The following is a 15,101-nucleotide window of genomic DNA, read 5'->3' as shown; positions in this document are numbered from 1 at the left end:
ATATTGCAGAATGTCCCAGAACATTTTGTTGGTTTGAGGTTCTGATTATTATAAAGGCTTTAAAAGTAGTGTGGCTCTGTGTCAGTCTTTCAGAGTTGTTTGCCGTCATGTCACCTGGCCCGCTGCGAGGTACACACCTGCTTTTCCTTTGCTCCTACTCAGGGGGACCTGGTGCAGCCTGGCCGGAGCCCAGTCCATGGGCATTTCAAGAAAGAACAGGCAGGGGGTGCCTGGGTGGCTCAGTGGGTTAAGCATCTGCCTTCCGCTCAGGTCATAGTCCCAGAGCCCTGGGATGGAGCCCCGAATTGGGCTCTCTGCTCGGCGGGGAGCCTGCTTCTCCCTCTCCGTCTGCCTGTCTCCCTGCTTGTGCTCTGTCTCTCAAATGAATAAATAAAAATCTTAAAAAAAAAAAAAAAAGGACAGGCAGGGTTTGTCCCCAGAGGTACCATGACACCAGGTACTTTTGGCACAGGTTGGGTTTGGAGCATAGTTCTGATGGGTTCTAGAGAGTTCTGGAGGCCCCTCGCTCATCATGCATGCTGTGGCAGCCCAGGAAGGGTGCTGACCGTGCCTGTGCTATAGGAGCTATAGGACATGAGGGTAGAACGAGCTTCATCTGCCTCTTCTGGTACCTAAATGAAGCTCAAGCCCGCTCCTGCCGGGTTCTGAGTGCTTTCTGGCAAGGTTCCCGGGCGCGCACACTGCACGGGACAGTAGAGTCTATGTGTCAGCTTGACCAGGCCACCGTACCGATACTTGGTCACACATGATTCTCGATGTTTCTAGGACGGTATAGTGAGGTGAGATAAACATCTGAACCGGTAGACTTTGAGTAAATGTGGAGCGATTAGCCTCCTTGAAATGGGTCGGCCTCATCCAGTCAGCTGGAGGATCGAATCGAACCAAAGACTGACCTCCCACGAGGGGGAGGGAAGCGCCTTCAGACACGAGCAGCAACTCTCCCGCCACTGACAGACATTCCGGCTTGCAACGTCATGACAGCCCGCTCCTGAACATCTCTCCCCCTGCGTATGTGTGTACGCACGTGCATATCGTGTGTGGACGTGTGTGCGTGCACACACACCCACGTCCCACATCCCCAGGGCTCTCTTTCTCTGGAGAACCCAGACTAACCCGCCGGCCATGCAGAGAACGGCTTCCCCGGCTTTTTCAAGTTTCCTGTCACCGTGACAGAGGCTCCCGTGCCCTGAAGGCCTCTTGAATACTTCGGCTGTTCCATCTCCTCTGGAAGAACCTGGCGTGCGGGTCATGTGTTAGGGCCTGAGCGCCGTCCTGCCTGCCCTAAGCCCCCGGGGCTCACGCCTCCCCTCCGTCCCGTCAGCAGCCCACCCGCAAGGGCTCACATGGCAGCTCTGCAAGGACCGTAGGCAGCACATCACTGTTGATGAACCACCCAAAGGAGGGGCGGGCAGGCCTTTATCCTCGGGGTCGCCCACACGGGGGCTGGGAAGGAAGGGGAGAGGAGCACTCACACCTACCCCGTCCAGGCCCCCAAGGACAAGGTCAAGGACAATCCAGCATGTGGGAAAGGAGAAATCAGCCTTTACAGAGGTGCCTGCACATAGTAGGTCCTCAAGGAACGTGTGCCAGCTCCAAATGGCCCCCACACACTCCGGTGCAGCCCCCATTCCTGGAGCATTGTGCGGCAGGGGACCCTGGCCAGGGCAGACCTCAGGGGAATGCTGTGTCCTTTCTCCCCGTGGCCATGTGCTAGGAGTGTCCCTGCCTCTACTCTTCAGACCGAACAGCCCTCTGCTCCCCCCCCCGCAGGGCTCACTGGCTGTGGTGTCGCTTTAACATCCCCTCCGATGGGCCTTGCCCTCCCGTCCTCCCCACTGAGGCCTCTTCCTGCAAAGGTCAGGTATCTTCCTGTGTCTTGACTGGTATCGTCTCGTATGAGCCAGCACCTATCTGTCAGAGAAACAGACCCCAGAGGACAGGTAAAGGTACGGGGGTAGGTATCGGTTTAAGTATTAATGGTGGAGACCACAAATCTGAAATTTGCAGGGTGGACCAGACAGCTGGAAACTCAGGCAGGAGTTCATGCTACACTCTCGAGGGAGGCCATTTTGGTGGAGTGGGTTCTGATCCCTTGGCAGCCTGCAGGAGCAGGGCAAAGCCTAACGTGCACGTTCCAAGAAGGTGCACGCTAAGAACCTTCCATCGCAAACAGCCTGAGCCGGCGGCGGCCTGGAGCACCCGGAGATCAGAGCAGGCGCTGGGGCAACAGAGGGTCCTCATCTCTCCTGAAGAGCCAGCCCCAAGGGGCAGGTGCCAGGGAGGGGGAGGACAAGAGGGGCTCAAAGACAACTGTTCCTGGTGCCTTCCAGCAAACAGCCCTGCCTCCGTCCCCTCTGCCACCCCAGGCCTCTTCATCCCAAGGCATCAAAGTATGACCGAGAATGTGTGGGCCGAGCACGTCTGGGCGAACCCTGGGTCACACGGGCTGACACTGGAGGTGGGAGGCTGGTTTTCGCTGGAGCACGTGGAAGGCTGCGGCGTCCAAGCAACACCCTCGTCATGGCCTTAATCAGTACCCATCTGGCGGCCCCGCGTGCAGGGTGCCCACCCCTCCTCGCCGGGCGGACGAGCTCCTGGGGTTGGGGGAGTGAAGAGCGCATTGGGGCGGGCGTGAGGACATTCTTGTCACAGCTTGGTTTCGGAGGCGCCCCTCCCGCGCACTCCGGAGGGGTCCTGGAAGAGGCAGGCCAGCAGGTTCCAGCCCCGCTCCCGGTTCCCGGCTTCCAGCCTGGGCCAGAAGGGGAGGTACTGGGTGCAGGAGGACGTGCAGACCTTGGTGCCGATCCCCCAGGGCAGGCGGTACACCTCCAAGGCCTTCGCAGTCTCTTCGGAGTCCTCCTGGATTTGATTCCACACCAGGAGGCCTCTCTCCTCCAGGCTTCCTAATGGGAGACAGCGAAGCAGTCAGCCCCTGGCACTGACCCAGCACCATGGGGCCGGGGAGGCCTCTGGCGCCCCCTGCAGGCACTTGTGGGGTCTCTGCTCTGCGCCCTCCCGGAGCCAACAGCACCTTCTCTTCCTGGTCCATCCAGAGTCCCATCTCAGGGGCATTCCCTGAGCTCCCACTGCAGGAGGAAACAATCTTCTATGAGCACCATCCTTGCCCCACCTTCAAAGGGCGGGTCTTTCCACGCTGTGTTTCTAGAATGCAGGTGCACTTTACACGTGGAGAGAACAAATGTGGAAAAGAGAGCACCACGAAGAGGGTGTTATCCTAAAGGTTCTCTAGAGAGGCCATGGGAGGTTCTAGAAGAGAGCATTGAAAGCCATCCACGAGGGCGGCCTGCACTCCTCACTGCGACGTCCTCAGCACCCGGACCCTCGGACTGCTCCTCGCCACATGTATTACCCTCTATTCTCATTGTCTGTTCTCTTGTCTTCCTCCCCTGTTAGCCCATGGGTTTCTGGAAGGTGGGAGGCATGTCTTTCTGCTCTTTGTATTCTCAGGACACAGCCTGGAACACAGTAGTGTTCAATGGGTTTTTTAGAAGGAAAAGAAGAGAGAGAGGAAGGGAGGAAAAGAATGCATGTGTTCTCTCCCTCACCAACTAGACTTTGGGCTCTTAGCTGTTTTTCTTTCTGCTTCTGGTGTGTTTCTCACCTTAGGGCTTTGAATTGTGGTTCCCCACCCCCAGATCATAAGTTGAAGCCTTAATCCCACTGTCTCAGAACATGAATATATTTGGAGATAGGACCTTTAAAGAGGTGATTCCGTTAAAAATGAGGTCTTCGGGGTGGACCCTAATCTATTATGACTGTTGTCCTTATAGAAAGAGCTCAGGACACACAGAGAGACACCAGGGAGGCACCCACCAGAGGAAAGGCCATGTGAGGTCACAGCAAGAAGGCGGCCATCTGTGAGCCAAGGAGAGAGGCTTCGGGAGAAACCAACTCTGCCAGCACCTTGATCTCTATCTTTTAGCTTCCAGACTATGAGGAAATCCACTTTGGCTGTTTACACCAATCGGGAGTGCTTTGTTACGGCAGCCCTAGAAAGCTAATATGGACCTATACCTCCCACCCAGACCCAGGGCCTGCTCAGGATATGCTATGTTCAGCTTGACATGGTACTAAGGGTCCAAGAAGCCACGAGGGCCAGCCAGATGCTTCCGGTCTATCCACACCACCAGCCTACAGAGCGAAGGCGAGCCCTACCAGGGATGGTGTTGTCCAGGAAAAAGCCCAGAAATCCACCAACAAACATGCCCGTGGTCAGCAGCACCTGGATGACCTGGTCCAGTTGGAGAATCCCTGGAGTGAAGACAAAAGAAACAGGTATTCCCAGGGACCAAGGTCCCCACTGGCCTTGCCCCTGGGGCGGTCACAGTTTAGAAGACAGAGACTCACCTGTCTGGAGCTTCTCAGCGTTGTTGTTCACCCAGTTGGGAATGGCGAGCCCACAATAGATGGAGAAGCCAAAGATAAAGAGGTTCCTGGATGAGTTCATGTCCACATACTGCAGGAGAGAGGCCCCCATGGCAGCCCCAAGCCATCAGCACCTGTATTGCCCAGCACTCTAACTCCCCTACCCAGGGTCCCCTCCCCTCCCGCTGCCACCAGAGGTGGGGGAGGGAGGCCAGACTCAGCACCACACCCAGGGGGCAAACCAGGCACGGATTCCCACGTGGCCCTGGGAGCTGAATGGTCTGGATGACCCAATGCAAACCAAGGCAATTTCTGTTTTTCAGAAGCCTGGATGCTTCTGGCTGTTTCTGTCTTCTATTTAGAAACCACTGTAGTGTCTGGGACCAAGGATTCCTTTTCCTCCTCCCCAGCCCCAGCCCTGCCCCTTTTCAAGAGATGCACCAGCTGCTCTTCTCAGACTGCCAAGCCTCACCTGCAGATTGGAGATCCCCACGGCGGTGATGACCCCGAACATCACCAGGAACATGCCCCCGATCACCGGGGTCGGGATGGTGGCAAAGGCAGCCCCCATCTTCCCGAATACGCCCATCACCAGCAGCAAGCAGCCGGCAGCGACCATCACCATTCTGCTCCCCACCTGCAGGGCTCAGGAGGACGAGAGGGGAGCTCAGCACCAGCCGGGCCTCCACCCTGCTCCGCAAACAATACTCTAGGCGACATGACCCCAAAATGCACCCCCTTTGGCCCCACATGGGGTTGGAAAGGAAGAGGGTGTGACCTTGTGTCCCGGCATCTGGCCTCATCTCTTCACTCACTGCTCTCTCCCTGCCTTGAAGTCCTAACTCAAATGCTCCTTCCCCAGGAAGCCTTTCCAGTGAGGCAAAAGGCCTCTCTTGGAGGCAGCGGCGCAGGGCTTAAGAATGGGCACTTGGGTCAAAACCACAATGAGATACCACCTCACATCAGTCAGAATGGCTAAAATTCACAAGTCAGGAAATGACAGATGCTGGCGAGGATGCAGAGAAAGGGGAACCCTCCTGCACTGTTGGTGGGAATGCAAGCTGGTGCAGCCACTCTGGAAAACAGAACGGAGGTTCCTCAAAAGGTGAAAATAGAGCTGCCCTCTGACACAGCAATTGCACTACTGGGTATTTACCCTAAAGATACAAATGTAGTGATCCGAAGGGGCACACATACCTGAATGTTTATGGCAGCAATGTCCACAATTGCCAAACTATGGAAAGAACCTAGATGTCCATTAACAGACGAATGGATCAAGATGATGTGGTATATATATATATATATATATATATATATATATAATGTAATACTATGCAGCCATCAAAAGAAATGAAATCTTGCCATTTGTGACGACATGGATGGAACTAGAGGGTATTATGCTTATCGAAATAAGTCAATCAGAGAAAGACAATTATCATATGATCTCCCTGAAATGAGGAAGTTGAGAGGCAACATAGGGGGTTTGGGGGGTAGGAAAATAATAAATGAAACAAGATGGGATCAGGAGGGAGACAAACCATAAGAGACTCTTAATCTCACAAAACAAACTGAGCGTTGCCGGGGGGAGGGAGGTACGGAGAGGGTCATGGGGTTATGGACATTGGGGAAGGTTAAAAAAGAAAAAAAAAAGAATGGGCATTTGGGGACACCTGGGTGGCTCAGTGGTTTAAACATCTGCCTTCGGCTCAGGTCATGATCTCGGGGTCCTGGGATCGAGCCCCGTGTTGGCCTCCTTGTTCAGCGGGGGAGCCTGCTTCTCCCTCTCCTTCTATGTGTGCATGTTCTCTCTCTCTCTAGCTCTCTCTCTCTCAAATAAATAAATAAAATCTTTTTAAAAAATTAGGAAAGCAGGGGCGCCTGGGTGGCTCAGTGGGTTAAGCCTCTGCCTTCGGCTCAGGTCATGATCTCAGGGTCCTGGGATCGAGTCCCACGTCGGGCTCTCTGCTCAGTGGGGAGCCTGCTTCCCTTCCTCTCTCTCTGCCTGCCTCTCTGCCTACTTGTGATCTCTTTCTGTCAAATAAATAAATAAAATCTTTAAAAAAAAATTAGGAAAGCAAATTCAGCAGCACATTAGAAGGACCATACATTGTGACCAAGTGGGATTTAGCCCTGGGATGCAAGGACGTCTCAACATGCATATACAATAAATGTGATACACCACAGAAGCAAAATGAAAGACAAAAACTGTACAATCGTCTCACAGATGCAGAAAAAGACTAAATACATCTTTTTGTGACAAAAACTCTCAACAAATTGGGTATAGAAGGAACGTACCTCAACACATAAATGACAGCAGAGATGATATGATCTGATATAGAGAGAATCCTAGACTCAACCAAGAAACCATAAGGCCCAGTCAATGAACCAGTAAAGTCACAGAATGCAAAAATCAACATACCAGTTGCATTTCTATAAACTAACAACAAAATATCTGAAAATTAAAATAATCCAGTCACAATAGCATCAAAAACAATCAAATACTTAAGAATGAATTTAACCAAGGAAATGACAGATTGTGCTAAAAACTGTAAGATACTGATGAAAGAAAGCAAAGAAGACACAAACAAATGGAAAGATATCATGGGTTCATGGATAAGATTTAAAGTCAAAATGTTCATACTACCTAAAGCTGTCTATAAATTCAATGCAGTCCCTAATACAAACCCAATGGCATTTTTCAGAGAGATAGAAAAAAAAAAAATCCTAAACTTTGTCTGTAAATACAAAAGACCCTGAATAGCTAAAGCAATCCTGAGAAAGAAGAATAAAGCTGGAGGCATCACATTGCCTGATTTCAAACGATACTACCAAGCTGTAGTAATTAAAATGGTATGGTCCTGACGTAAAATAGACACATAGACCAAAAGGACCGAATTCAGAGCCCCAAAGTAAACCCATGCATATATGGTCAGCTAATATTTGGCAAGAAAGCCGAGCATATTGTGGGGGAGAGGATATTCTCATCAATAAATGGGGTTGGGAAACCCAGAGAACCACATACAGAAGGATGAAATTAGACCTCTATCTTGCACCACTCAAAAAATTTAACTCAACGTGTATTAAAGACTTAAATGTGAGATCTGAAACTATGAAAATCCTAGAAGAAGACATAGCGGGAAATCCCCTTGAAATTGGTATTGGCATTTTGGGAGGTAACACCAAAAGTATAAGCAACAAAAGCGAATGTAAACAAATGGGACTCCATCAAACTAAAATGCTTCTGCTCAGCAAAGGCAACATTTGACAAAATAGAAAGGCATCCTGCAGGATGGGATAAAATATTTGTAAACCGGCTACCTGATCAGGAATTAATATTCAAAATGTAGAAAGAATTTGGATGCCTCAATAATAACAACAGTAATGATTTTTAAAATGGGCAGAGACACTGAATAGACATTTCTCCCAAGAAGACTTCCAGATGGCCAACAGATCCATGAAAAGATGCTCAACATCCCTCATCATCAGGGAAATGCAAATCAAAACCACAAAGAAATATCACCTCACATCTGTTAAATTCAGTTATCATAAAAAAAGATTAATAACAAGTGTTGGTAGAGATGTGCAGAAAAGGGAACCTTTGTGTGCTATTGATGGGAACGTAAGTTGGCAAAGTCACAATGGAAAACAGCATGGCTTTTCCTCAAAAAATTAAAAATAGAATCACCAGATGACCCAGCAATTCCTCTTGTGAGTCTTTATGTCAAGAAACCAAAACATTAACTTGAAAAGATATCTGCAGCCCATGTTCATTGCAGCATGATTGACAAGAGCCAAGGTATGGAAAAAACCTAAATGATGGATGAGTGGAGAAAGAAATGTGGCATATATGTGGAATGTTAATCAGCCATAAACACTGAGATCTTTCCATTTGCAACAACATGGACAGAGTTTGAAGGCATTATGCTAGGTGAAATATGTCAAAGAAAGACAAGTATCTTACGATACCATTCCTATGTGGAATCTAAAAAAGCTAAAATCAGAGTGCCTGGATGGCTCAGTTGGGTAAGGGTTCAACTCTTGATTTCAGCTCAGGTCATGATCTCAGGGTTTGAGATCGAGCCCCTCCCCCCCCCCCCCGCCTTGGGCTCCATGCCAGCATGGAGTCTCCTTAAGATTCTCTCTCTCATTAATTAATTAATTAATTAATAGATGGATTAATAAATGAACAAATGAACAAATGAATAAAATAAGTAAAAAGATAAATAAGCGGGGCGCCTGGGTGGCTCAGTGGGTTAAGCCTCTGTGTTCAGCTTAGGTCATGATCTCAGGGTCCTGGGATTGAGCCACGTATCAGGCTCTCTGCTCAGTGGGGAGCCTGCTTCCCACCCCCACCCCCGCCTGCCTGCCTCTCTGCCTACTTGTGATCTCTCTCTCTCTGTGTCAAATAAATAAATAAAATCTTTAATAAATAAATAAATAAGCTAAATTCACAGATATAGAGTAGAGTGGTGGTTACCAGGGTGCTCAGGGTGCAGAAAATGGGGAGATGTTCGTCAAAGAGTACAACCTTTCAGTTAAAAGATGAGTAAGTTCTGGGGATCTGCATGTACAATATTGTGACTACAGTTAACCAGGCCTCCCAATTACACATTTGAAAGTTGCTAAGAGGACAGATCTTAAGTGTTCTCACCACAAAAAAAAGAAATTATAATTATGTAACATGATGGGAGTGTTAGCTCATGGTCATCCTGTGGCAAATCAGGAGTGTATCAAATAAACACATTTACAGCTTAAACTTAAGCAATATTATAGTATAGTCAAGTATATCTCAGTAAAGCTGCGGGGGAGGAGGTGGGAAGGAAAATCCGTGTGTCTGGAGTGCGGGGGGACGGAGACAGACATGATGAAGACCAAGGCAAGGCTCTACCATAAAGGGCAGTAAGGGCCACAGAGAGGAGCTAGAATGAAATCCAGACACAAGGCATAAACGAAATGCGGTGTATATCCGTCCACCGACAGTCCCGACATTCTGCTAAATGAGATAAGCCAGTCATAAAAAGACAAGTCCTGTAGGCCTACACTGTTAGGAAGTCCCTGGAGTCATCGAAATCAAAGAAACAGCAACTAGAATGCTGGTTGACAGGTGCTGGGGAGAAAGGGGAATAAGGACTTGTTTGGTGGCTGCAGATCTCACTTTTTATGTTGTATGTCTTTAACCACAATGGAAAGTATTTTTTTAAGTATCTTTCCCCACTCTAGTGGCAACTGCTGTGGTAAGAAAGTAGCAGATCCTGCCTTTGCTTATTTTTCTTTCCCATCTAAGAGCTTATTTATTTAAATGTCCTCGTGACAAGACATGTGGTAAGGATTTACCACGTCAAAATAAATATTTTGGTTGTGTTTGTAATCCTCATAAAGGAACAAGAAAAAAGGCTTGCCTCAAAGCTAACGGAAACTCAGCCCCGTCAATATTTTTATTTTAGGCCCTGAGCCCCGTGTTGGACATATGAGCTCCGGATCAATCAAATAAGCATCTGAGTTGCTTGCAAAGAGACTCACAGGGGCATAATGGATGCAGGTACCCGGCCTGAAGCCACTGTTGGCGGACTTACCCTGGTGATGCCCAGCGCCCCGATGTTCTCGCTGTAGGAGGTGGTGCCGTTGCCTGTCCCCCAGGCCCCCGCCAGCAGACAGCCGAGACCCTCGATGCCGATGCCGCGGTTGACAGCATGCCTCGGAGGCGGGGGGGCCCCCACCAGCCGGGCACAGGCATAATAATCGCCTACGGACTCCACCATCGAGGAGATTACCCCTGCAATGATCCCAAAGACCCCAGCCAGGCTGATGGTGGGGAGGCCCCACTGTCCTGCAGGAGCGATGCAGAGGGAATGTTAATCCAGAAGACCATGCGTTGCTGCGCCCAAAATAACTTCTGTGCCGGAAGGGGTCTTTGGGAAGCTTGCAAGACCCGGCAGTGTATCTCCCAACCCCACAACTGTCCAGAGGCTTTGGCATGGACTCCTGCCCCACCACTCCTCCCTGAGGGCAAGCATACACCCAGACCTTGCGGGCACTGTTGCACCAAAACAGCCAGCAGCGGGGCCCCTTCCTGGGCAGATCTTGAAGCATTTGGAAGCAGAGATTCTTATTCAGGGAGGCAGGAGCTCCACAGTCCATGGGGCCCGGCCAGCCCACCCTGGAACCTGGTTATTAATACACCTGAGCCAAAAGTGCTGGGAAAGGCAACCAGAAGTGGGCTAAGGGATGGTCTTGACCTCATCTTCCCACAAATGTTCTAATTCAGGCTAAGGCTCCCTTGGGTAGAATCCAACTAATCCAGGAAGAGTCCCAAAGTTCCGGCTAGAAGGTCGAGACCTCTCTGATCTGCCCGCTCTCAGGCCATGGGTTCTAAGTAACATGGAGAAGGGGAGGAGAGGAAGGTCCCGGAATGGGAGCCTTTGGTCTAACATCCCCAGAAGATTCTTAAGACAACCCAAGGGTCTCCTTCTTCTCTTAGGGGTCTCATATGGACCCCCTAGGGCCTGCTCCTCCTTGTCAGATCTTTTGGAGGAGATCCATCCCCTGCCTCTAGTCAACTCTCCATTCAGTGCCCTTGACCCCACGGACAGTACTGGAAAACACGTGTCCCTGGTAGAAAGGGGACCTATCTTCTCATTACCTGGGTAAGGGAAGCGAAACCAAGGAGCCTGGCTCAGCACATTGCCTTTGGTGTCAGTGCGGGCCAGGTGCCCATAGGCCGTGGGGGCCGTGGGAAGGGCGTTGGTGACTGTGAGCACGAAGCAGAGAAGCCACGAGAGGCAGAGCGCCAGCAGCACCTGCAGAGGGAGCCCCCTTCACTACCCTGCCCAGGGCCCCAGGCCCTGCCAACACCTCCCAGAGGTGCTGGGCCTGGGAGGGAGGTCAGGGAAGCTCTGTGAAATGAGGAAATGCTGGGTTACGGGCCCTTCCAATGCCAACAGCAATCTGTGTCATCATTAGCGCATTTAAGGAATGTAGGAAACAAACTGTGGAAAAACCTTGGGTCAAATGAAGGCATAAAGGTCTAGCAAAATGGGCATGGCCTGGGTCAGAAGGATTATTGTCTGTTTCTCTTTCCACCATTGGCTGGTCACATGACCTTGGATCAAACTCTCTGAGCCTCAGTTTCCTCGTCTGTACAATGGAATGACAATCAGTGTGCTGCAGAGCCTGAAGCTCTACTGATATTTAATCCCTGGGGACAGAGTCCCAGAAAGGTGCATTTTTAGCAACATCCCCGAGTAAGGCTTGTGCACGCAGAATGGTAGGACCACCAGACTGCAGGGCAGTGAGGGATCAGTGAGATGTGGAAGTATCTTTTTACAATGTGAAGTGTAGCTCACAGTGGAATTAAAGCTGAAAACATACTGTGTGGTTGGCAGCCACACAGATCTCACACCGAGATGCAAATCCAGCAGAGCAGTGTCTGAAAAGGGAGGGACCAGCCCCATTGCAATGAGTCCAGATTACCCAAGAGCCACCAAGACCTTGATCTGAGCAACCAGGTCATCAGTTTTGTATAATTAGCCATGAACCTTGCTATGGGGATGGCCCCAGGAATGTATGACAAGGCTGTCCCACACGGGTGCCCAGAGCCCCAACCTAGGGCAGAGTTCTCTGCTCTGGGGTGAGAAGCTTCATGAACAATGGGGACTGCATTACACCAAAAGCAGAGGAGTGTTCCCATGGATGGCGGGGCTCCCCCTGACCTCCTTGTACAGCAGAGGGGTGGGGGTCAGGGAGGAGAAAACCTGCACATGGGGAAGCATTTGCCTTGGGGACCTTCTGGGAGTGCAAGAGGCTGACCCTGACCCTCACCCTCCGGGCGAGTCCACTAAGAAGGGAAGTGCTTCTTACCAGAAGCGTGGGGAGTGCTTCTTACCGGGAAGACCTGAAACGGGTAGAACTTAGACGTGTGGCACTTCTTTCCTCCATAAGCTGGCACAGGTACTGCGACGTTTTTCAGGTACTGAGAAAACAGTACGATGAGGAAGATGGTCCTGAAACAGAAACAAACCACGCCCAGGCTGGCTAGCTGGGGCTCGTCCTGAGCAAGGGTCCAGGAAGTTGAGCCACCACGCATCTCTGGAAGGGGGTGGCAGGGGCCACACCAGGAGGGTCCCCAAGGAGGTAGGTCCCATCCCTGAGAAGGTGGGTTGTTCCCTTTCAGAGCTACTGGTGGCTGGAGAGGAATACTGGGAAGGGGGACTATTCCTCTCTGTGGGTCAGCTGCTGGACAGATCCCAGCAGATGGAGAGAGTGAGGCCAGAGTCAGAGACTGTCTTCTCTCCCAGGTCATTCTGCAAGTCCTCGTGATCGGACCATCACAGCAGCGTGAATGAGTGTGTCTGGTGCCAACCCCAAGTCCCTTCGAGGCTCTGTGGAAGTGCCTAAGGCCTCTTCTTTCCCTAAAGCCTTCCTGATCCTTCCAGTTGGCTGTCATGGCCCCCTTCCCTGGACCATGCATGGCATTCTATGATTCTTATCACTGTCTCCTGGTGTCACAGCTCCTTAGACCCAAGGCTCCTCTCTCTCCTATACTACAAGATTATGGAGAGAGCTGGAGCCCTGTCTTTGCACCCTTCCCAGGTGCCAGAGGTCTACAAAGATTGGCTCAATGAAAACCGAGCAGGCAGAGGACCCGCAGTATCAATATTTTGTAAACACGACACTAAGTATTCTTACATACTGCCCATGATTAACTCCTTGTTTTTGAGGACTAATCATGTAACAAATAGTTGTGGTATCTGTAAAACACAAGAGTTTGCCAATATCCAGAACATATTATTCTTACCGGGTGATCTTCCACCGGAAAGAACTGAGCTGCCATTCCATTCCCAGGGAGTACTTACACGGCGGCAATCCCCCAGTGGACCCCAGCGTTACTGCCCGCAGAATCAAAGAGAGGCAAGGCCACCAAGGAGATGGTCGGAGCGATGGTCAAGGGGCCAATGAAGCGCATGAGAAACCCAATGAGGCCTGAGAATCCTACTAGCATCTGGACACAGGATGCAACCATAATGGCGCCCTGCAACTGGAGAGAGAAAGTACAGCTCAGACACCTTGAAGCTTGCAGGAACTGTGGACCTCAGCCCAGCCTGGGCCATCATGGCAGACCCAGGGGCACAGGCCACCTCTCAACCTGCTCCCCCCCACAAAGGGGGCACCCTCAGAGGCACTGCAGGATCAAAGCTGAATCCCAGAGTGAAGGAGGCAAGGAGAGCCCTGCTCTTGCTCCTCTCTCCAGTTCTGGATTTCCATCTACCTGTTGGACATGTTCACTTCATTTGAAGGTTTTCTGGAAATAGCCTTCAAAAGTATTTATTGGTCATGGTGACCATGGTGGTGATGTCTAACGTCACTCCATAGCGTGTTGAACCTCTTGCTGCCTTATTTTTCTGTGTTCCCACTTTCTATTGCAAGAGTTGGCAAAAAAAAATATTTTTTTTTTCTGTAAAGGACCACATAGTGAATATTTTAGGCTGGAAGGGCCATATGGCCTCTGTCGAAACTTTCCCAGACAAGTTGTGAACAAATGAGCCTCGCTGTGTTCCAATAACATTTCATGTGTAGATACTGAAATTAGCATTTCATATAATTCTGACACATCATGAATTCGTAGTCTTCTTTTCCAACCACTTAAAGTGTAAAACCGTTCTTAACTTGTGAGCTATATAAAAACAAGCAGCAGGCCAGATCTCGTTTCTGGACTGTAGTTTGCCAACCCCTACTCGACTGGACCGACTGAATTTACTTAATGGCTCCTTTCTTACTCTCCTAGTTTGGATGTTATGCACTCCGTTTTATCCCTGAAAACTTTTCCTTATTTTAAAGTCTGCTCTTTCTGAAAGTAACAGAGCAACTTCTACTTTCTCTTGATTAGTATTGGCCTGGTGTATTTTCCTCCAACCACTTACTTTCAATCTCTGTGTGTCTTTATATTTATCTTTTAAAGATATCTACTTATTTGTCAGACAGAGTGCGAGCACAAGCAGGGGGAGCAGCAGGCAGAGGGAGAAGCAGGAGGCTTCCTGCTGAGCAGGGATCGGATCCCAGGACCTGGGATCATGACCTGAGCCGAGGCAGACGCTTCACCGACTGAGCCACCCAGGCGCCCCTATGTGTGTCTTCATTTAAATAGGCTTCTTACAGACAACATATAGTTAGGTCACCTGTATTTTGTATCCCCTCTGACAGTCTCTGTCATTTAGTTGGTATATTTAATCCACTGACATTCAACTACATAGTTGGGTTGATATCTACCATACTCGTTACTGTTTTCTACTTGCTGACCTTGGTTCTTTGTTCCTATTTTTGTCTTCCTCTCTTTTTGTAGTTTTAATTGAGCATTTCATAGGGTTCAATTTTTTCTCCTCTTTTAGTGTACCAGTTACACTAATTTTTTTTTTTTACTTTTTTGAGTGGTTGCCCTAGAATTTGCAATGTACTTTTACAACTAATCCAAGTCCACTTTCAAAGAACATTATGCCATTTCATGGGTTGTCTGAGCACCTTATAATAACAAAATAATTTTAATCCCTCCTTCTCATTCCTTCTATCATTGCTATCACTCATTTCACTTATATCTAAGGACACATAAGTAGGTACATAAAAACTACCATGATACTGAAAGGTGAAGTTTGAACTGGTCTAAGGTGTTGAAAACTGAACTTGCCTTCTCTTCCCAGTTTTTT

The 15,101-nt window shown here is 49.7% G+C and overlaps 1 protein-coding gene across 1 annotated transcript in view; it reads right to left on the bottom strand.

Annotated features, from left to right (window-relative positions):
* Window positions 1–2,667: 2,667 nt before the first annotated feature.
* Window positions 2,668–15,101, bottom strand: part of LOC111151845 (solute carrier family 23 member 1-like) — a 51,483-nt gene continuing 39,049 nt past the window's right edge. Inside the window, 9 exon segments of the mRNA XM_022510058.1 lie at window positions 2,668–2,924; window positions 3,053–3,199; window positions 4,198–4,293; window positions 4,390–4,498; window positions 4,880–5,044; window positions 9,981–10,234; window positions 11,048–11,204; window positions 12,290–12,407; window positions 13,260–13,441. Of these exon segments, the coding sequence (XP_022365766.1) occupies window positions 2,668–2,924; window positions 3,053–3,199; window positions 4,198–4,293; window positions 4,390–4,498; window positions 4,880–5,044; window positions 9,981–10,234; window positions 11,048–11,204; window positions 12,290–12,407; window positions 13,260–13,441 (1,485 nt within the window).

The sequence above is a fragment of the Enhydra lutris genome, unplaced genomic scaffold (genome assembly GCF_002288905.1).
Source record: "Enhydra lutris kenyoni isolate GAN:26980312 unplaced genomic scaffold, ASM228890v2 scaffoldscaffold27, whole genome shotgun sequence".
Lineage (NCBI taxonomy): Eukaryota > Metazoa > Chordata > Mammalia > Carnivora > Mustelidae > Enhydra > Enhydra lutris.
This window is presented reverse-complemented; position numbering and strand designations above follow the sequence as displayed.